The 23,174-nt window shown below is 36.0% G+C and overlaps 1 protein-coding gene across 6 annotated transcripts in view; it reads left to right on the forward strand.

The window, feature by feature from the left end:
* Positions 1 to 23,174, forward strand: part of EXOC2 (exocyst complex component 2) — a 608,573-nt gene that overhangs the window by 89,992 nt on the left and 495,407 nt on the right. For all 6 annotated transcript variants that reach the window (XM_034660427.1, XM_034660422.1, XM_034660426.1 and 3 more), the window contains exons 8-11: positions 9,968 to 10,113; positions 10,249 to 10,330; positions 11,125 to 11,227; positions 16,435 to 16,553. In XM_034660427.1, coding sequence (XP_034516318.1) covers positions 9,968 to 10,113; positions 10,249 to 10,330; positions 11,125 to 11,227; positions 16,435 to 16,553 — 450 coding nt within the window. The remainder of the gene's footprint in view (positions 1 to 9,967; positions 10,114 to 10,248; positions 10,331 to 11,124; positions 11,228 to 16,434; positions 16,554 to 23,174) is intronic.

Here is a 23,174-nt window from a genome sequence, read left to right on the forward strand (position 1 = left end):
GACTAACATAATATAATAAAAAATCATTAAAAAAAAAAAGAGTGTTTCTAACTCTGAGACATTTTGTAAAAATTGTATGCCAGGGGCGCCTGGGTGGCACAGCGGTTAAGCGTCTGCCTTCGGCTCAGGGCGTGATCCCGGCGTTGTGGGATCGAGCCCCACATCAGGCTCTTCTGCTGTGAGCCTGCTTCTTCCTCTCCCACTCCCCCTGCTTGTGTTCCCTCTCTCGCTGGCTGTCTCTCTCTCTGTCGAATAAATAAATAAAATCTTTAAAAAAAAAAAAATAAAAAATAAAAAAAATAAAAATAAAAATTGTATGCCAACAAAACCTGACATATACAAAGTTTTGGGTCCCACCCACGTCCCTTATATCTTTTTTTCTCCCTGACATTCTAGTCCCCAGCTACTGATCCTAATAACGTGGAAGAAACTTATCAGATGAATCAATTCCTATTATAATATTAGCAGCTTAAAAGTACATTATCCTCTTTCACTCATATAGTAAACATTTGACAAAGAGCAGTAGTGCCCAGGGGAATTTCCTTGTTTTTAAATATAAGTATAGCAAATGGTTTCCCCATAAAATAGGGTTAAGAATAGCTAAAACATTTAAGAACCCTCACATCAGATCTTTAGTGATTCTGTGAATGCAGGACTGTGATATTGAGTTAGTTTTGGACTTCTAGCTTAATTTATTCCTGTGATAACTTTCTGAACTTTTTTTTGGTAAGTGTCTGTTTTTAAACTCCCAGGATCCCTGATAAAATATTTTCTGGAAAGAAGCTTTAATTTGATGTAGGCTTTCCTTGGTAGAATTTGAGTACTTTGATTTCATCCTAAATTTATGAGTTTAGCAGCACTTTAAATAATTTTCCCTCTGGTGGTTGTGGTGGTGGGTTGCTGTTGTTGTTGTTTTTTGTTTTGCCTTGAGATTTTGCCTTGTTTTTGTCTGAGAACCAGGTCACCAGTGTAGTTGAAATTAATATATTCTGAATTCAACTCAAATAAACATTTACTAAAGCTATTTCTATATTAGTATAGTCAGACATTTTAAGGTCTTGGAAAGGAATTTCTACTCAGGGATGCTATTTTCACTGGAGAACTTGTCATCAAACCATGATATCTGTAAAAATAAAAATGATATTATTTCAGTGACTTTAAAACATTGATTTATAAGAACAAGCTGATATTGTAATTATATTGTTGTATCAGTAAGAGAAAATAGATACTTATTAAGGTTTGGAAAAAATTAAGATCTGTTTCATGTGTTAGGTTTAGCATAGTATGTTAACATAATTTTTTTCTTTTAAAAAGTAGTTTAGGAAATCTTCCCTTGGAACTTTTGGTATAAAACTTGTAAGGGAAATTATTTTACCTCTATTCCTTTATAACCACAAGCTTTATCTAGAAATGTGTCATTTTAACTTTATTGAAGTTTACTCTTCTTTGATAAAGTTGGGCTTAACTAGTCATTATGAGACTCTCCTTCAGGACTTTCTGGTGTAAAAATTTTTCTTAAAGTGTATTCCTTTTTATAACACTTTCTTTTTTCTGGAAACATTTTTTATGAACTTGATGTTGACACTTGCTATCTTCGGATAAGGTTTTGCTAACTCAGGTCAACATGACAAACATTTCTTTAAGACTGGTTTTGTAAAAGTACCATGTTTGGTTCAGTGTGAGATACGAAGATGTAAGCCATACAGCCCCTGCCCTGTACTCATGTCCTTTGTCCAGGTGTGTCTATCATAGTTCGGAAGCTGGACAATCAGGAAAAAAAAAATTATAGAGGTGCACCTGGTGGCTCCGTTGGTTAAGTGTCGGACTCTTGGTCTCAGCTCAGGTCGTGATCTCAGGGTCTTGAGATCGAGCCCCGCCTGATATGGAGCCTCCTTAGATTCTGTCTTCTCCCCCTGCCCCCTCCCTCCAGCTCATGGGCATGCGCTCTCTCAAACAAATTATAGAAGTACTATGGAAAATTTAATTTCTTTTCTTTTGGAAAGGAAGGAAAAAATAGATGAGTATGAATATAGTTTAGTTTGCTGAGATTATTATTAATGCTTTAATCATGTGTATAATTATATGCCAGTTTATGTGTTTTTCCTCAGTTATTTTAAATGAAAGTTTTCAAAATTCAAAAGGGCAACCTTTTGCACTTTAAGTTTCTAAAGGGTGATGTTGACTATAAGAAACTTAGTCCATTCAGAATATATCAATATTGACGCCTTTCAAATTGAAATTTTTTCATTTTCCTTGACATGTGTTTTTTATATTTGGCTTTGAACCTAATAATTCCCTCTTGATTTCAAGCCAGGGATAAAGAGATGACTATTAATTTATATCAAATTTACATATCCAACCCTATGTCCTTAACTTATTCCAAGAGTATAGAACAGTGCTCTCCAATAGAACTTCTGCGATTATAGTTATTGAGCACTTAAAATGTAGCTATATTACTGAGGAATTGATTTTTTAATTTTTATTTAATTTTAATAAATTTAACTTTAAATTGAAATAGCCCTTTGTGGCTAGTAGCTACATATTAGTGCAGGTATAGACAATGTTATGTAAGTATTTATAGTCGCAGCTGTGGTGGTTAATAGTTAAAACTTTTGCAGTGCTCACTAAGGGTCAGGTATTGCTTTAAACATTCTCTATGTATTTACTTCTCTATGAGGCTTATGCTGTTGTATCTATTTTTTTTTTTTTTTAAGTAGACACCATAACCAGTGTAGAGCCTGACTGGGGTCCTGAACTCACGAGCCTGAGATCAAGACCCGAGTTGAAATCAAGAGGCAGATGCTTAACCGACTGAGCCACTCAGGCACCCTTGTTATTTCCATTTTATTGACAAAAAAACTGAAGCCCAGAAAGATTAAATGAGTTATCTAAAGTCATATAAGTAGAAAGTGACAGAGCTGGGATTTATATCTAGAAATCTGGCTTCAAATCTGTACTTTAAGCTATCAACAGAGCTTGCTGTGCGTGGTTTTGATAGGCATGAATTTCAGTCACCACAGTTTGGTTAAATACACCTGTTCCCCAGCAACACAGTTCAGATTTCCATTATCACAGTATATTCGTCATAATCGCATAAAGTACAAAAGTGGTTGCTAGTTGTTTAGTCCACAGATCACTCCATAAATAAGAGATGTGAGAGATGATCAGTGAGCAGTTAACCTCTTTTTCTTCAGAGTCTGTCTGTGACCGGTCACTATACATATATTCACACACAGACAACAAGCATATAGATATGTGGACTCCTTGTCCCCCAGACATAAACTCATGTGGCTTTTTATAGAAATAGATAATCAAAAGAGGGGATTGGCCCACAAAGATGAAAGTGCATTAAAAAAAAAAAAGTGGTAACAATGTAAGTGAAATTCAAATCTACCATGACTGGAGTTACAGAAGCAGCAGCTGACAGTGGGGATGCACGCACTGCTGCTGTTCAAGAGACTCGAGCTGTGCAGCCAGAGGAGCTGGATAAAGGTGAATTTATCTGTGGAAATGAGGAAAGGATGAAGAAAAGGATGAAGACATCCTAGGGGAAGTGATGCTTAAAGGAGTGCTCAGAGACAATCAATGACATTCAGAGTACAAAGGATAAATTTAGAAAGGAATATGATTATTTATCAAAGTATAGAAAAGATGCTTGATATGTATTATAAATTTTAAGATGAATAAAAGCAAGCAATCTTGATAATTTTTTTGCAAAGAAATAGAGCACTTGTATTTTCAATGTTTCTAATATTTTAAATCATCATAGAGTACTAAGTAAATATTGGTTTTACTGTTTTACTGTTTTTTTCATTTTCTTATTTATGACCAACAGTAAGCATGTTTTTAATGTTGCAACAAAATTTTTTCAAAGTCGCATAGCAAGTTCTGTACACTGTGCCAAAAGGGGCAGAACAATCATAATTTTCCCATTAATTTTTAAGATTGTTTGCTTGGTTTCAACTTGCATAGCCATTTATGCAGTTCTGTACACTGTGCCAAAAGGGGCTTGTACTGCACCACCTCTCTAAGTAGAAAGAATACTGGGTACTGATTCAGAGGCTTATTTTTAGTCCTTTTCTCTGTAAGGGTTTATTGAGCACATGTTAGTTCCATCAGGCATATGAAGATAGTACTTACACATTATTCCTTAGAGTTTATAGTCTAATGCAGAACATAGATAAGCAGGTGATTAAATTATGGTATGATGATTGTCTGCTGGTGGTAATCCTGGGGTGCATCTGCAGCCTGCACAAGATGTACCTCATTGAAAAGTGGAGTGAGAGAATCTCATGAGAGGGTCATGCGAGCCTTCAAAGATGGGTAGGAATTACCCAGGCAAGCAGAGATTGGCATGTGGGCAGCCAAGTGGATGCAGGTATTCCGACAGGGCAACCCACATGAGGAGGAAGTCCCTGACCTCAGAGGAGACCTCCTACAGACCAGGAACCAGGATCCAGTATGGTAGTGTGCAGATGTGAGATGTAGGACTGCAAGGTAGATGGGGGTCTGCTTAGGATAAGCTTTCTATGTGGTATAGTAGAATTTGTCTTTATCCCGAAGACTTTTGGTGAGCCATTGAAGGATTTTAAATAAAGAAGAGACATTATGAACTTTTTAAAGAATATTCTGCCATCTGCATAGAGAATGGATTAGGAGAGAGCTAAACTAGAGACAAGAAGAGGCATCAGATAGACGCGCACAGTTGTCATGTAAGAATGAAGTGCTGAGGACTTTTAACTGAAACAGAGGTGATGAAGGTAGAGCGAATGGCAAGATGAGAGTTGTTAAGGAGATGAGAAGGGCAGTATTTGGTTACCAGTTTGCTGTGGGAAGTAGGAAGAAAAGTAGTAGTCAGTAATGACTTTCAGATTCTGGCCTCAAGTAGAGCAAGAAGGAGCAGGTTTGGGGCATGAGGAGAAGAGTAAAGAGGTAAATATTCAGTTCAACTTATAATTTGTTGAGTTTGAGATTCCTGAGGGTTACACCCATGAATATCTTTCTAGCTCTCACTATATCCTAACTGTGTGTGTCACATTGAGCAAATTGAATAACCTCTCTTTGTTTCAGTTGCTTGTACTATAAAATGGGGATAAGAATAGTGCCCATTTTAGGGACATAAACAAGTTTAAGTGAATTAAGGATTAATATCTTTTTAGAATAATTAAGAAGAATTTAGAAGACATACTAAGTTTTTAAAATAGCACCTAGCATATAGAGTAAGCACTCCATATTGTATGTATGTCTAGTATGTCTTTATGCTACCCACCAAAGCTTCCCCAAACTCTTTTTAGGTTATAAGGTATTCATAGAGGCTAAAATGTTTTTTCTTCCTCCACGGCATATTCATTCTTTTCTTCCTCTTCTTCAGTTCTTGCCAAAGAGAGGTGAACTGAAGGCCTAAGAGTTGATTGTCCAGCTTCTACTGTCCTTCGTGTTAAAACCTGACCAGCTATCTGCCTAGATTCAGGGTCCTGCCTTAAGTCCCCTAAAGCTGACGTGCTCCGGATTATTGCCCTCCTTAGCTCTCCTGCCAGGGTTCACTCAAAGGGAAATCCTCAGGGTTCCTCTAAGGGACTAAGTTGGTAATAGGATGATGCTGGGCTGTCACAAGAAATGCTGTCATGGGATCCCCTTAAAACAGCCAAGGCTGATTGAATTATCTTTGGGATGGTTCAGAATAAGGAACTTCTTTGTGATAAGTATTCATTAATAAAAATTATTGTATGTTTAGGAAAGTATATGTAAAGATTAGTCCTTTTTAAAAAATACATTATTATTGACCCATGCCATTTATTACATCCCCATGACTTATTTTAAAACTGGAAGTTTGTAGTTCTTGATCCCTTTCACCCATTTTGCTCCGAGCCTCCCTCCCCTCTGCCAACCATCAGTCCGTTCTCTGTGTTGGTAAGTCTGGGTTTTGTTTTGTCTGTTTTGTCTTTTAGGTTCCACATAAAAGTGAAGTCATATGGTATTTGTCGTTCTCTGTCTGACTTCTTTCATTTAGCATAATACCCTCAAGGTCCATTCTGTTGCAAATGGCCAGATTTCATTCTTTTTTATGGCTGAGTAGTATTCCTGTGTGTGTGTGTGTGTGTGTGCGTGTGTGTGTGTGTGTGTGTGTGTGTTTTGTGCTTATGTGCACAAGCGCCATGTCTTCTCTCAAAATTAGTCTTAAGCTAACTGACGTCATAAGGTATATGTGATTTTGGAGCCACCAACATAGATATGATAGTTGAATTTTACAGGATTGAATGATTTGACCCAAATCCTGTGTGTAAAATGAAGAGAAGAAAGACAAGGTCTTAAACCGCTAAGGAATATTGAGCCAAGTTTGTAAAAAAGGAATTGACTTAGTGGTGTGCTGGTAAATGTTTAACAAATGGCATTCCAGAAAAGAAAAAGAAAACTAACTTTAATATTAGCATTTCCAATGTCCAAATTTTCCCATCATGATTGATTTCAAGCTATCAACTTGAGATTACTGAATAGAATTTGAGGAAATGGGAACAGTGGCTCTTGGGAGCAGTATGGAACCCTTTTCTCATTCCCAAGATCCTAGTTCTCTGTACTTTCGGTAGTGCTATAGAATTTCAGTGTCAAGTGTAGCTCTCTAAACAAGCATGAACTTTTGGTGATGATGCTGTGCATGTAATATCATCATGTTATAGATGGCAGTATATCTGGTTATTTTCTGAAATCTGTTGAGAGAAACTGAGACACATAGGGTAGGTTATTAGGTCTCTTTGCGATCCTGGTTTTGCTATGAATTTAAATGTATATTTTAAAGTTACTTTAAATTGCTAGGTACTTTAATGTTTCCTTTCCTAATCTCATTCAACTTGCCTATTCTTGGAATAAAATGTGTTGTGGTGTGTGTGTGTTTTGGGGGCACTCCTTCCATTCACCTTCATCCCCCAAACTCACGTCAAACAGAGAGCATAGGTTAAAAGTCACTTCTGTCATCTTCAGACTCAGGTGTCAGTGCCTTGGGTCACTTCAAAATAAGAGAAAGTATAATGCTTACTTTAAATAAACATACTTGAAATTATAAGATATCATTAGAATTATATGACTAGTTTTTCTAGATGACAGGAGTTCCTGGTACAATTAATTTTTTTTCATTATTAAGGATAGAATATCAATAGGGAGATAAGAGTTTGACTAGTAAGTGTGCAGTGTGATAGTGTCTTTTCTTCCCATCTTTTTTTTTTCAGCTTTGTTGAGATATAATTGACATATAGCATTGTGTAAATGTAAGGTATACATCACGTTGGTTTGCTACACTTGTATCTTGCAGTACAATTACCAACTTAGCATTAGCTAACACCTCCGTCACATCACATGATTGTTTTTTGTGGTGAGGACATTTGCAATTTACTCTGAGCAGTTTTCAAGTATATGATATGTATCGTTAACTGTATTCACAGTACTATGCACTGGATCCTCAGAATGTATTCATCTTCTTACTGGAAGTTTGTAGCCTTTGATCAACATCTCCCCATTCCCCCCACCCTCCAGCCCCTGGTAACCCCATTCCTCCCTTTTTCTATGATTGGAGTTTTGTTTTTGTTTTAGATTTCATATATGAATGATACCAGGTAGTATTTGTCTGTCTCTGACTTATTTCACTTAGCATAAAACCTAAAGGTTTATCCATGTTCTCCTATCTTACATTGTGGAAAATTTTACAGCTCTTGTTGACCTGACTCTGACAGTGGCAGCCCAGTGCCATTATAGCAGCCTTGCTCTTGGTGCTTGCGGTGCATCTATAACTGAGACGATGATAGTCACAGTCCAGTGAGCTGGTGTTGTGACAGCCCTCGTGAGGAGAAACAACCAGCTTTCAGGTCTAGAGTTGTCTAGATTGGTTCTGCAACCTGTAAGACCTAAGTCATGTTTTTCACTATCGTGGAGCTCAGTTAGATTTGTTCCATGAGTACACACTAGTTGTTCAAACCCCTGCCAGCTGCCTTAAAATTGGGTGTTCTCAGTGTGAGAAGGTGGAGTAAAGATGTGGATGGATTGGTATGTGGGGGAAATTATTCTTGGGAGACATGGCAGATGTCTGACTGATGGTTTATCTGCAGTGTCACTTTGTGTGAGAACAACACCACTGAGTTTAGTGGTTTTGTTTTTCTTATTAGTTAGCCCTAGAGAATAAAGACGTAAAATGCATTTTGTGAGCTGTTGCTGATTTTTATCTGCTTAGTTTCACTGCTTTCATTTATTTTATTACTGATACAGTCATACAGTTATCAAAGAGTTATAAACTCCCAAAATTTTATTGTGAATGTGGTAAAATTCATAACAAGAATAATTTATGGATAGAAATTATAAATTCAAATTATGATTTCATAGCATATTTCTCTACATGCATATATTAAAATTCTCCACATATACATTTCTGTATAAATTATAATTTTATAGTTTATAATTTCTGCCTATAAATTTTTCTCTATACAATGTTAATTTTATTTAATGATAAATGAATTTTCTACTCGCACTTGTTTTCATACTTTCTAGAGGAGTTAAAATTATTAGTTGGTATTTCTTTCTTACATTTAAAAACAGTGAGCAAAGTCTAATTTTGAACTCATATACTTTTGTCCCAAATTCTTTCATTGTGCAAAAAAAAAGTGCTTGGGAATTTAGCATCTGCAGCCCACATATAAGTAATCAATCTTTTAAAAATATTTAGTGGCATTTACGTATCTTTTCATTTATGAAGCCTCAAATCATGAAGTTTATATTTTTAAATGATAAATACTTAATTTTATTTGAAGAAAAATGTTTTAACCCTAATCAGATTTCAAATACTTCATTTAGCCACCATTATGTGGTTTGGTGGGAAGAAGGGAATATATTTTTTCTCATCTCATAGAAATTTAGTGTTCTGCATTTGAAAACATGTGGTGAAAACGGCTATCTTGACTAAGTTTTTCTATTAGGCCTTTAAAATTTCAACAGAATTTAAACATTATTTAGATAAAACAATTATGTTACAAAGACAACTTTTAACAGGATCAGGCCACCCACAGTGTGGACTAGAGAATATGGCATGCAAGCCACCCAGTGAGACTGAGGTAATTTTTTCATCTTTGCTTAAAGTATAGTCAGTAGACCAGATAACGTAGAAACTTTTTATGAGCAGCGATCAAACAGCCAAAACAGTTATCCTTTTTCTCCCCTTTTCTTGTGGCTAGTTAAAAATATTTCACAAGTTGAAAAAGTTAAACTGTCTTTGTGGACAGTAAGTTTTGCTTTAGATAAAGCAATTCTTTCGTATTATAGTGATTTGTATAGTTTGAAGTCTTTTAGGTTAAAATATATATATATAGAGAGAGAGAGAGAGAATATCCAGTTTGTGTATAAATTGAAATAGCTGATTTAAGAAGTAAGTATTCATTAATGATATGTTAAAATTTGTCATTTAAGTTGCTTATGTAATTATTTGTGCCTGCTGCATAAACAGATAATTTTACCGAGAAATAGAATTAGTTCTGAAATACTTCTTTTGAACAACTTTTCTGAAAAATAAATATTTTTCTTTTTTGTATTACCATATAGGGCAGGTATTAAATCCAGAGAATTTAACTCAAGTAGTTTTGTGTGCCTGTGTGTATATGTGTGTGTTTTAACCTATTATCTGAACTAATGAAATAATCTAAGGACCCGTAATTGCTATAAAATTTAGAAGAGTAGCTAAAATAAATGTAGGTTCACATTAGTGATTTTATTTGGGCCTGGTAAATATGGTTATTTTTAATTGGATACTATTTTTAACATATGAAAAGACTTAGTGGCCAAAGTGGAAATGGCCAAAGTGGAAATGTATTTTAGCAAACCATAAAAGATCTCCAAAGAAGCTAACTTTTAAAAAGTCTGTTGAGTTTTAATGTAAAGCTACAATAGCAGCCTATCATTTGTTTTGTTTAAGCTTCTTTTGGTCTTTTTTAAATAGGAGCAAGTAATACTGCAGACACGTTATTTCAAGAAGTATTAGGTCGAAAGGACAAGGCAGATTCCACTAGAAATGCTCTCAATGTGCTTCAGCGATTTAAGTTCCTCTTCAACCTTCCTCTAAATATTGAAAGGAATATTCAAAAGGTAGAGTATATATTTATGTACCCATGGTTATGATGTCATAAGTTTTAAAGAGTTATTGAGATTTTTTTTTTATCTTAACCAAATGTGTTCATGATACTTTACTGACAGTCTCCAAAATGTTTCTTTATTTTAAAGGGTGATTATGATGTGGTTATTAATGATTATGAAAAGGCCAAGTCACTCTTTGGGAAAACGGAGGTGCAAGTTTTCAAAAAATGTAAGATTTGTTTATTACTTTTAGATCTCCTACTTTCTTTTTACAGGAAGAATGTAGAATGTATTTTGCAAAGAAAGTTATGTGCATTTTAGTTTTTGTTTGTGTGGTGCTCTTTTAAAAATGTAAAACAACTACTTCAAAAATAACGTGGGTTTTCTTACCAAGATATAGCGAAAATGAAAAACCATGGTTATAGGATAGGTTTAGGATAGGTTAGTCTTGGACATTCTTTGCCGTTTATTAACCACGATGCTATTAAAAAATCTTTTTTACTGGAAAGAATCAATTATGGATATTTTGTAGAGATGGAAACCTACATGTTAATCTTCTCTCTTCAGAAAAGCCATTATTAATGAATTCTAACCTTATTTTAAAGTGAACTAAACAACTTTTGAGATTATCTCGAATGCAGGAGTTAGTTACAGAAGATAAGAACAGCCTAAAATGTCCTGTGGTAATGCCTTATCAACTAGGATAAATATCACAGGGCTTTAATAAATTCCTAAATGAAATCCATAAGGACACAGAAAACTTAGTTTCATTTTTTTATTGTGGTAAGTTTACATGCAGTGAAATGCACAGACCTTACATATTATAGGTCAGCGAGTTTGACAAATGCATACACCCACATAACCCACACCCTGGACAGAATGTTTTTGTCACTCCAGAAAGTTCCCTTGTGCCTCTTCTTAGTCAACCCCTGTCCCCCAAGGCAATCACTGTTTTGCTTTCCATAATTTGACTTTAAGTTTCCATTCTCTAAATCTTGTATATGTTCTTTCCTTTTTAAATAGATTATGCTGAAGTAGAAACACGGATTGAAGATTTAAGAGAATTACTTCTGGCTAAATTGCTTGAGACACCATCAACTTTACATGACCAAAAACGTTATATAAGGTAAACCTTCTGCAAGAATTTTGATAAATCACGTGTAACGTCATGGGTTAGATACATCAAAGGTTAACCCTTAAAACTAATTTGGGGGAATTAGGAGATTGAGGAAATGGTGAGAGGGAAGACAAATAGAAATTTGCAGGTATCTACTATAGGACACCAAAGTTCTTTTGTGTACTAATAAATTTGGGAGCACTCAGGGCAAGAAAATTCTGTTTATTTGGGGAAAGGGAAAGTAGCCTCATTGTTTGGTCATTTCTTCCTCCTGCTCAGTAACGGCTTACCTAACCTAGCAGGACAGCGAGGGTGTTGCATTCTGTGGGCACCCACAGGCCAGGAGGCAGGGACTCCCTGTATGGTTTAGAGTACAGTACTGTCATTCTGGGTGGGAAATTCTTCAGGCCACAAAAGTGGGCCGTGGCTCAAAGGTGGAGAAAATTTTGAAAGGTTTTAGTATTGAAAAGAAAAAAAAATTTTTTTAAATTGCAGTAATGTTAAAAGTGACGGATACCACAGGCTATGATGAGAAGGCCTTCCTTAGAAGGAAGCAGCATAGCATAATGGGAACTAGGAAACTAGCTGTTCCCTTTGGGTGACTTACTTGCGTTCTCTTTTCAGTTTCTTCATCTGTGAAATGACATAACCCTGTCTGCATCTCGGGATAGTTGCAAACATAATCAAGAATACATCTAGGGATTTAATATAGCACCTGGCATATAAGTAGTCAATAAATTACACTTATATGATGTTTATACAAGGATTTGGAGACAAAGCATCTAAATTACAAGCTTTTTATATCTATGATTTAAAAACAAAAATATTAACATTATTTTCTGCTGGCATATTTTGAATGTAGCTTTTATTCTCAGAGTAAGCTGTTATTTTCCAAACTTAATGCCCTCTCTAATTAGTGATGTTTATTGACTATTCAGTACTTATAAAATAATAGACTGACTGTATATATTTATGCATTTAGCTGTCGTCACCATATGACCATTGAAAATAATTTCCAAGTATGAAGAGGGTCTAGCCTGAAAGCTGCTATGTTTGCCGTGGGGGAGGGGACAATGGTCCACACTCAGACCTGTGTTCTTGGTGACTTAAGAGAATAGTAGCAGCATGAGCCATTGTCATGTCAGCACATATATGTTACCAAAGAGGAAAGGGACAGGAGGCTTTCGAAGGGAGTAGGGACCGCTAACATTGATTGCTGCTACTACCAGGAGTCTGTAGTACGCTCGGGCATCATGTTAGATGCGCTGTGTATGCCATTTCTAATCCTCTTAGCTGCCTCGCAGGGGCATATGTCTGATACCCATTATATAGATGAGGAAACTGAGCCTCAGACTTCATTCTTGCTCAGTGCACATAGCTAGGAGTAGGACTCATGTTTGTCTGCTTTCAAAGCCTATCTTTGCTTTTCTCTAAGCTGTCTCCATAGGAAAGAATGTATTTGGGGGATTTTTCTGGCTTATAGAATCGTGGAAATTTAAAGCTAGAAATAAACTACATGTTAGTTATCCATCTGCTTTTTCTTGTCTTGTCTTTCTTTCTTTTTTTTTAAACATATAAAGAAACAGAGTTCCAGGGAGGTTAATCCTCTTGTCCAGGGATACACAGCTGGTTAGCATCTTATTGTCTGTGTTCCACTGTGCTACTTAATTGTGCTTTGTTGTACCTGTTTATATTTTTGCTATTAAATTTGCCAATAGTAACATGTTAATCCTTGTTGAGTGTATGATTTCTTTATTTAGTGAATTACCATTTCTATGGATAACTAATGTGTAGCTCTTATGACTAGTTAAGTTGTTAAAAAAGATATTTTGAATGGCCTATTTAGGTGCTTTTTTCCTGTCATTTTAAAGGGAAAAGAACAAGAATGTGAACAAGAATACCAAGTAATTTACTTATTTTGTAGTCATTACTTTATTTTTGATGCTTTGAGAAGACACTGAACAATTAGTTTTATTATCCTCTTTAAATTAATTTTTAGTTATTAATAAGAAAAACAACATCACAACCAGGTCAAATATCTGTTGGGCTTTGGAATCTATGACAATGGGTACTGTGAGCATCAAGTAGGGATGGAGACTGCTTTATCATCAGCAAAGTATATCTTTATTGGTTCTCTTCCATAATTGAAGTTATGCATGGTGTGATTGCAAATCAAATTACTACTGTATTGTTTAAATTACTACTGTATTGTTTGGTTTACTGTCTTTGGTTTACTGTCTTGTCTAATTAAAAACTTTTGATTATTTCCACTCTCCTTATTGTAGCTTTAGTGAGAGGTGAAGTGATGGCATATGCTTCTTTCCATATGAGTATGATCCTATCCCTGGTAGTTGTTAAAAATCATATCAGAATATGGCTAAAAAGCATAATGCTTCAATTTTAAGATATTGAGCATGTGCTCATCATAACCATAATTAGCATTCTTTACATCTCCCCTCTAAAAAAGCTGTCAAATTTCTCTAATCCGCAGTTTTAGAAGAAATAGTAACGTACCGTATTTTAAACAAAAACCTTTGAAATGAAACTACAGTTGACTGTTGAACAGTGTGGGGGTTGGGGTACCAACCGTCTGCCCAGCCAAAAATCCACGTATAACTTGATTCCCCTGAAACTTAACTAATGCTGACTGGAAGCCTTACCAATAATGTAAATAGCCGATTAACACGTTTTGTATGTTGTATGTCTTATGTACTCTATTCTTACAATAAAATAAGCCAGAGAAAAGAAAATGTTATTAAGAGAATCATAAAGAAGGGAAAATACATTTACGGTACAGTATTGTAAAAAATCTACATATAAGTGGACCTGCACAGTTCAAACCCATGTTGTTCAACAGTCAGTTCTACTTTGTTAAACTACATACTGAAAGAAAAGAAGAAATTTATTGGATTAAGTCACTGGAGCACCGGAAAGCCTGCCTACAGCTTGTAGTTTTGAATCGCAACACTGTAGAATTTCCAAGAGAACACATTTATCTTTCTTTATAAAACTCTTTTAATGTAATACCCATTAATAAGATGATACAATAGATTACTGTTAAATTTTGCAAGGACCTACTCACCATACTAAAGAAATGTATGATTTTAAAAATTGTTAAAAGAGTTTATTGATTTCTCTTGCTGTGTTGAGCTCTTGTAATGGACCATTTGTATTCCCATTCAGTAGTTTAAAAATTAAAAGGAACCAGCTTTCCTAAGAGTATTCCTATACTTTACTACTAACCCTAAATCTGAGGCTATTATATGAGTGAAAGTGTCAGGAGAAAGTACTGTAGAAATATTTGGAGGCAAAATAAACCTATCTAAGGAGAATGCTAAGACAAATTATCCCCAGCAAGAAAGAATAAAATCACATGTTTTTTGCAAGGAAATAACGCAGTGTACTATTTGCCGTATTTATATTCCAGATGAAAAAAGCCTTGTGTGAGAGGAACAATCATATTGGGTTGCAATATTTATGCCAGGCTAAATGTATTTTGTTAGACTGTAGTTTTATTCTTGGGGTGCTGTTAATTGATTTGTAGAGGGGTAGAAGGGCCAGCTCTTGGGCCGACTTTGAGGTATCTTTGTACAGTGTGAATCCCCACTGTTGAGGGGCCCTTTTGCAGGATGATCAAATGCCCAGCTCTGCTCAGAGCCTAGGCTGACTACATTAGCTTGTAAAGGCCAGGGTGGGTAGTTCGTAAATGTGATCTCAGCTGTCTTAGCAGTTTAGTTATCACTAACTTGCTACAAAATGTTTCTCCTCTAATTAGCTGCTGATCGAGATATCTGTGAGTGAGGAAATACCTAGTACTGGAGGAACGTGGGAGAGAAGCATCTGGTGTATCCCTCAGTGATTAGAATTTGGCTAGAGGTCACATCTTGTGGCCATTAACTAAAATTTATCATTGAACAAAAATCTTTAACCCCAAGACAACAGACAACTTATGGTTTAAAAATAATTTCAAGACAAGAAATTCAGCTTTTGGAGTTGATGTAATTGGATTTAACATATTGTGGTAGTCCCTCCTTGTCTGTGGGTTCATTTGCGTGGTTTCAGTTACCTGTAGTGAACTGTGGTCCGGAAGCAGATGATCCTCCTTTCAAAGTACAGTCAGGTCAGCAGCAGCTTAGCGCTCCATCTCAGTGCCTCCATCATTCCCCTCACTTCATCTCATCGCATAGGCACTTTATCATCTCACATCATCACAAGAAGAAGGGATGTGTACAGCACAGTAAGATACTTTGAGAGAGAAAACCACATTCATGTAACTTTTACTACCATATGTTATATGTTATAATTGTTCTGTTTTTATTAGTTATTGTTGTTACTTTCTTCTGTGCCCAATTATAAATTAAACTTTATCATAGGTATGTATGTATAGGAAAAAACAGTATATGTAGTGTTCAGTACTCTCCGTGGTTTCAGGCACCCACTGAAGATCTTGGATCATATTCCCTGTGGATAAGGTGGGACTACTGTGTATTTATATATTTTGTGATGGCCGAGGGCCAAATCTTGAATAATATTTGTCAGAAATTTTTCAACTGAAATATATTTCAGTTTCCAATCCAGGTTTGGATATTTCAAGAACTATTTAAAAAACTAAGAAAAATGCCCATCTATACTATATTTTCTAGGGAAATATTTTCTTAGTCACGAAAATAGAGTTCAGATGTTAGAGGTTAAGTGCTTATTGTCACCAAATCTCTTTATGTAATAAAATAGCCTGTTGGATTGCGTAGAAAATAAGGTCACACTGCCATCTAGTGGCCATTCTTCAGACCAGAAAGGAATAAAAAACCAGTTGAAAAAAATATATACACTAGGGGTCCTCTGCTGGCTTCCTCTTGTGTTTTCTGTAATGACTGAGAACTAAGTATGGAAACACTCACTGTGTGGACTAGATGTGGGTATAAAGATAAGTTTTCACCACGTATTTAGGATCACTGCAAGTTGTCTTTGTCTTCTTGGTTGTCTCTTTACGAAGTCCTTATTTTTAAAGAATATAGTTTTATTGTTAATCGCGTAATGAATGTATTTCATTTAGAATTAAGTATTGAAGACTAATGTTGACAGGTGCTTTACGAATTGATAAAATTTTAGTTTTTCTTTAAAAAAAGTAATGATTTAAAAGTATGCTAGCTTTCCTTTTGTCCTTATTCATGGCTCTGCCAAAACCTACTTGGTCAACCATGGCCTTGCTTTTTCAGGTACCTGTCTGACCTTCATGCCCTGGGTGACCCCGCTTGGCAGTGTATTGGCGCCCAACACAGGTGGATCCTTCAGCTCATGCACAGCTGCAAAGAGGGATATGTACAGGATTTGAAAGGCAAGGCTGCTTCTCTTCTAGTGCATTGTGTCATTCCTTATTGCCAATTTAATACACTTTGGAAATGCTAAGTGATTAAGGGAATGATTAGTTAATTTTCTTGATATCTGTACTGGTTTTTTATTTGTTTTGTTTTGTTTTTGTTTTTGCCCCTGGATAGCATTATATGTGAGTGAATAACAGGGAAGGGAGAAAACTCTCTTGATATCCCTATGTTTATGGTTGATAGCCTGTATTGACAAAGGTTTGATTTCCCATAAACTTTTATGGGAAGTTACATGAAGTCATAGAAATATTAGTCTTTAATAAATGGTAGTAGTGCATTCACTATTCCTCAAATATATGTTGAGCCCGCCATGTGCCAGGCATTGTGCCAAGTACAGATGAACAGTGGTGAATAAATAGACATGGTCCCTGCCCTCACAGTGTTAAACACTTGACTAACCAAATACAAAGTTGTTGACAAGTGATATAAAGAAAAGTCACAATATTTTGAGGGAGGAGAACTGAGGAGAATGCTTTATATGGTCCATTTGAGAAGGTGTCTCGGAGAAGGCTCCATGTTTACTAAGAGCTGCAAGAGTGAGAAGTAGCCTGCTGGGACGACTTCATTCTGAAAAAAGAATCAACCTTTGCAAAGGCTGTGAAGTAAGTTTAAAGGAAGAAGTCACAGCTGCATTCACGTGTAGATTTATCAACTTTTATTTGTGAAATTCTGTCATCCCACAGATATTGAATGTATTCAGTGCCTGCTGTGTGCCGGCCACTATTGGGTACTAAGGATTCAGTGGTCAGTATGGCAGATGAGCCTGGCTCACATAAGACTTATAAAATAGCAGGGGGGATGCGGCAGGAGGAGGAGATGGACAAGGAAAGTAGAATGGACTTGTAGATTACAGTGTTACTTTCTAAGCCTAGGAAGTTTCTCCTGCCATGGTAGCACTTAGGAACAGCATCCAGTTCAGAGTTTTGAGGTCACAGAAGTGACATTCCAAGATCTGAAGAATATCTGTATTGGCCAGTTGAAATAGAGGAGGGGAAAAGGAAAGAGGTAAAGACCATTCCAGGAAGAGAAAATAGAATGTGCACAGGGCTTCAAGCAAGAGATGGCCTCTGAATTCTCTATGGGTGGAGTTTAGTGCACAAAGTGACGAGACTGGAGGCTAGAGTAGGTGGTACCAGGTCTTGCATGGACTTTGTTAGCTCCTTCAAGGGCTTTGGACTTGATCCAGAGGACATTGGGCTGACCATTAAGGGTCTGAAACAGGGGAAAGACCCATTGAGACTTATTTTTTAAGAGACGACTCTGGCTTCCGTGTAGTGAATGGAAGAGCGGGAGCAAGACTGGAACAGAAAAGCTGGTTAGGAGGCTGCTATGATGATTCAGGCATCTCATTCCCATGGAGATGGTGGATGTGGAGAAAGAGACAGATTCAAGAGCTGTTCAGAAATTGGAGTTGATAGGACTGGGTGATTGAAGGAGGAAGGAGTCAAGGGTGACATCCAGATACCTGACCTCAGCAACTAGTCAGGATGATGGCACCATTGAGTTAGGGACCATAGAGGAGAAAAAATTTTTTTCCTTTTTTTTTTGACAGATTGATTTGGTGTTGTCTGGCATACAAGGGAAGATACTGAGTAGATAGTTCGGATTTAAAGGGCAAGAGATTTGGATGTGATCTGTATGTAGATGGTGCCTGGGAATTGATGCATTCACCCAAGATGAAAAAAGGAGAAAATTTGGGACAGAATCCTGGGGAGTGATATTTACAGGGCTAGTAGAAGGAAAGCCTACATAAGAGACAGAGAAGGATTGGTCTGCTGGGCTAGGAGGAAAATGGGGCATAATGTCACAAAGCCACAAAGGAGAAGAGTGATCAGTAAGCATTTTAAGATGAAGAATAAGATGAAGAGATGTCCTGTAGATTTAGCACTGAGGCTATTTTGGTGACCGTGGTAAGTGCAGTTTCAGTGACATGAGATGCCAAATAGAGTATATAAAATAAGGTATAGGGGTACTTACAAGACAAAGTTCCCGGGAGGAATAAGTAAGCTAACATAAGAACAGTCCTGGAACAGAAGGAAGTACAATGGAGAGGTTATAATTATTTATTTATAACATAGTTTTGTCATGAATTTCTTGGCTTGGTTTTGAGTACATTCCAGCTGTGATTTTGTTCTTTCCTATTCTTGATATTTAGGAAAATCCAAATATCTCTTTATTAATGTCACATCAAAATTCCTATTAATGTCATTAATTACTTTATAGTTTTAGCCGGTGAAAATGAACTCAAATGACATACATAATCTGTAGTCTTTAGGGATATTTAGGGGGCTTTACATACTTGTTTTTTGAGTGTACGTTATTAGCCAGGACTCCCAACTTTAACTGCCCATCAGAGTCCCCTGGGTGTTTTTAAAGACTGTCAATTTCTGGCCTCCACTTCATTCCTACTGATTATTTCAGAGTCTCTAAGTCCAGGCATCAGTATTTGTTAAAACTCTCAGGCGATTTAGGAACAGTCTGGGTTCATAATCCGTGCACTACCTGCTGTGCTAGGAACTGAAAGTACAGTGGTGAGCAGGACAGACGTGGTCTTCGACCTCTTGGAGCTTGTAGTCTAGTGGGAGAAACATTATTTTTAAGAGTCACATAGGTATAATTATGAAAAGTATCATTGGGTAGAGCCTATAGAATTCTCCTCCAGTCTGTTTAGAGGGAGGTCCAAGGAAGTTCTCTAGAGGAGACGATATTTCCATTGAACCTAAATGATAAGTATCAGTTATCCAGATAAAGAGGCTTAGAGTAGCCCAGATTCCTAAAAGGTGCTCAGTAATGTCACCCTATTCCCCACTTCACTAAATAGGTTAATAAGTACAGTAATGATACTCTCCAGATACAAAGAGGATACGTGGTCTAACAAAGTATCTTCCTACTTATGCTAAGAAGAGACAATCTGACTATGTAATTTGGTTATGAAAATATTTGAATTTTTGGGATGCGTGTAATTCATGAAGACAACATATGGACTATTTGAAATTGGAAAAGTACCATGAAATTTCATATATCTTATTGTCACATCCATACCTGAAATATCTGATAACCAATATTCCATTGCCAAAGGTCTGAATCTTTCTTGAAGATAAATGGACACATGCTTTTACCTGATGGATTCCTTCCCTGCCATCTTGATGTTATGTACTGCTACATGTATTCATCCAGAACTGTTTAAAAAGAGTGTCTGGAAAAATGTGATGAAAGCTTATGTGTAACTGGAGCCCTGTCTTTTTAACTCACTGACCATGCTTGTTGCAGAACTTGCTCATCACTTATGAAATAATAAAAAGAATGTACATTTGTTAGTGATGAGCTTTACTTAAAGTTTTTTTCATAAGTTGGTCTTTTTGATTAGGAAGTAAATATAACAGTTTATAGCTCTTTGAATTTACTCCACAGATTTCATAAACAGTACAATGTAAATTTCCTGAATGTATTAGTTACATAATCATAGGTTATATTTTAATTTTTCTTTAACATTCAGAAGAACATGCTCTTTTTTATTGTCAGCAAATAGTACTAATATAAACAGCATAGGTAATCCTAGCATAGCCTTTTAATTAGAAAATTGGTATGTTCTTTGAGCTCATATCAGGATGAGTTTTTGTGATTTTTATTTTGGAGAATTCCAAAGAAATATGGTAAGATAACCTCCCATGAACCTGACGTAGCTTCAGCAGTTATCAATTTATAGCTCATCTTGCCTTATCTGTACCCTTACCTGCATCTTACCTTCCCTCACCCTGAATTATTTTTGAAGCAGATCACATTATTTCATTCATAATTATTTCAGTATGTTATTTTCGGAGGTAAAAATGCTTTTTAAAGACTGTAACCAAAACATCATTATCATTACATAAAAGTTACTATTAATTTCTTAATATTAGATATTCAGTTTTCAAAATTCAGAAACTGTTTTTCATATCTAAGAATCTTTCTAAGTACATTGATACCATCGCTTTTTACCTTATACTCAGTGCAAAGGCAAATGACATGAAATGTGGCACGAATATAGACTGAACTGAACATGTGTTTCCTAGAATGGAAAAATTGGCCACTAGTAAAATATGGCCCAGTGTGGCCAGTAGTTACTCTTCTGGTTGTTTTCATTAATGTATGTATATAGGTCATTGGACACATGTTAGCTCTTTAATGTACACTTGCTACTTTTACACAGGTAACATAACCATATATAGTATAGATATGTGGATGTGTGGATGTCTTTATATAGAATATTTGTCTTAATTAGAAGTTTGCTGGGAATAAGCCGGTTGTTCATGATGGACTCTCAGTTGATATTTGAGTGTCTATATATACTATAAGTGTAAAGTAATATGGGGTAGGTCTCCTAAATATCATTTGGATTTTTTATTAGATATCTTCTTATAGTTATGTCATTTTAGAAATGAAAAAAAACCTGGGATATTGTCTAGTTCAGTTGATAACTTTAGATCTATTGTGCATGTGAAGAAGGTATTTCAGAGAGTGATAACTCAGCTTCCTCTTGACCTACATAGGGGCAGAAGTAGTGAGTGGTTCAGATTTCTCCCCATTCCACCAGACTGTACTCCTTCTGGACCAGTGAGGTAGGATAGCGGATTCTCTGTGTTCTATTGTAGGAGCAAATATTTCATGAAACAGAATTTCTGAACTTGGTGAACATGATGAGGACAGTGCCTGTATTTCATCTGGCACTTCATTATGAAGTTTCATTGTTTTTATTCTGGTAGTCTCAGGATCCTATTTTCTTTTTTTTTTTTTAAGCTTTTTTTAAAAAAATATTTATTTATTTGTCAGAGAGAGAGAGAGAGGGAGCATAAGCAGGGGGAGCAGCAGAGGGAGAGGGAGAAGCAGGCTCCTGGCTGAGCACGGAGCCCGATGCAGGACAGGACTCGATCCCAGGGTCCTGGGATCGTGACCTGAACTAAAGGCAGACGGTTAACCAACTGAGCCACCCAGGCATCCCCAGGATCCTATTTTCAAAATGAAACCTTGTTGCATTCTTAATCTAAAGAATGAGTTGTTGTTCCCCTATTAGGATATCTGCACTTGGACTTTAACACTGGTTGTATGGTGACTAATATAACAAAATAAAAATTATAAAAAAAAAAAAAACACTGGTTGTAATTGTTTAAGTAAACCCCAAGCAGCAGAACAATGGTTAAGAACTGAGACAGTCCTGTGAAATAAAATACAGTTTTAAATAGATAGACTGTAAATATTTCAGACAGGAAAAGGTTTCTTGATGTCTTTTTAAGTAAAGTTGGTTGGTCTTTATGCATGAATTTAAGAAATCTAATTAACATATAAATGTTTTTTTAAAGTCTTAAAGCCTTTACACAGTTGTTTGAGGGAAAAAAATGTTAATTGTATTTAGTCTTGTGGTCTTCAGAGAAAATTTCATAAGCAAAGATGGTGATAGATTTTCAGAGACAGCAGTCCTACATTAAAAAAGCCATCTTTTTCCAAGAAAGATTCTTATGTATATAAAGCATTTGTTAGCGGAGCTAGGTCATAAGGTTGATATTCTTATGAACACTGCATTAGATCTTTTTCTGGATTCCAATTTTTATAGTAATAACATATACTGGACCTAGTAGAATGGTGCTTTCTGTATTATAAACACTGGGGCACAGAACAAGGGATCACCATTGTACCTTAAACAGGCTTTGACATTTATCCCCAAATATTCCTCACTACTCTTCAGTGACCAACCTCTATAGCCCAAATGTGATCTTTTGGTTTTTCTAAGGGGAGACAAAAATGGGGGGAAAAAAACAGGAATAAAGATGAACATTCAAAAAAACACATCCTAGCTTAAATACTAAAAGAAGGCTTTGATTTTTTTTTTCCAGCCTGACTTGTTAACCACTTCGCTGCTGTTCCCCTATAGTCACAGCAGCCCTATGTCCTGAATTGTTACACACAGAAAACTTTTACCACCTTATAAGAAGTGTCATTTGTCTCTTAAAATTCCTATGAAACCGGTCCAAAATTAGACTAAGTTTTCAGGTTTCCTGTCAGGAAAAGCCTTTGGTTAGCCCCCTGCTGATAATTCTCAAACAGGATTTTTAAAGGTAGCCTTCAAAGGTGTTTTTCCTTGTTGCTCTGAAAATGAGTTTAACTCTTAAAATATATACTGGCTATATCTAATAAGTCAAGGGAAAAGGCAGCAGCCTGCTCATAGAGTAATTATTCCCTTCTTTCAGATATGTACTTAAGTCGGACTTCCCAAATGGACATATTGGAATTAGGGGCCTGATAGGAGACATTTAGAATAGGAGCGATAGCTTAAGCAAGCAGTAGATTCTTTAAAAAAGTCACACAACAGAAGAAAATACCTTTATTTGTGACTCAGGTTCTCTTTGGAAAACTTATATATATGTCACACCGGAAAGGTTTATTCTGAGTCATCACAGTGTGGACCAATTATGGAAGAAAAAATACTGAGAATAGAGCCACCGTGCTAAATATCTACTCTTAATTTTTTCACACACTGAGCAGATTATTAATTACATGCTGAAATAAAAATATTTGTTTATCTGATGATCTTAAGATATAAG

Source organism: Ailuropoda melanoleuca, chromosome 5 (assembly GCF_002007445.2).
Source record: "Ailuropoda melanoleuca isolate Jingjing chromosome 5, ASM200744v2, whole genome shotgun sequence".
Taxonomy (NCBI): domain Eukaryota; kingdom Metazoa; phylum Chordata; class Mammalia; order Carnivora; family Ursidae; genus Ailuropoda; species Ailuropoda melanoleuca.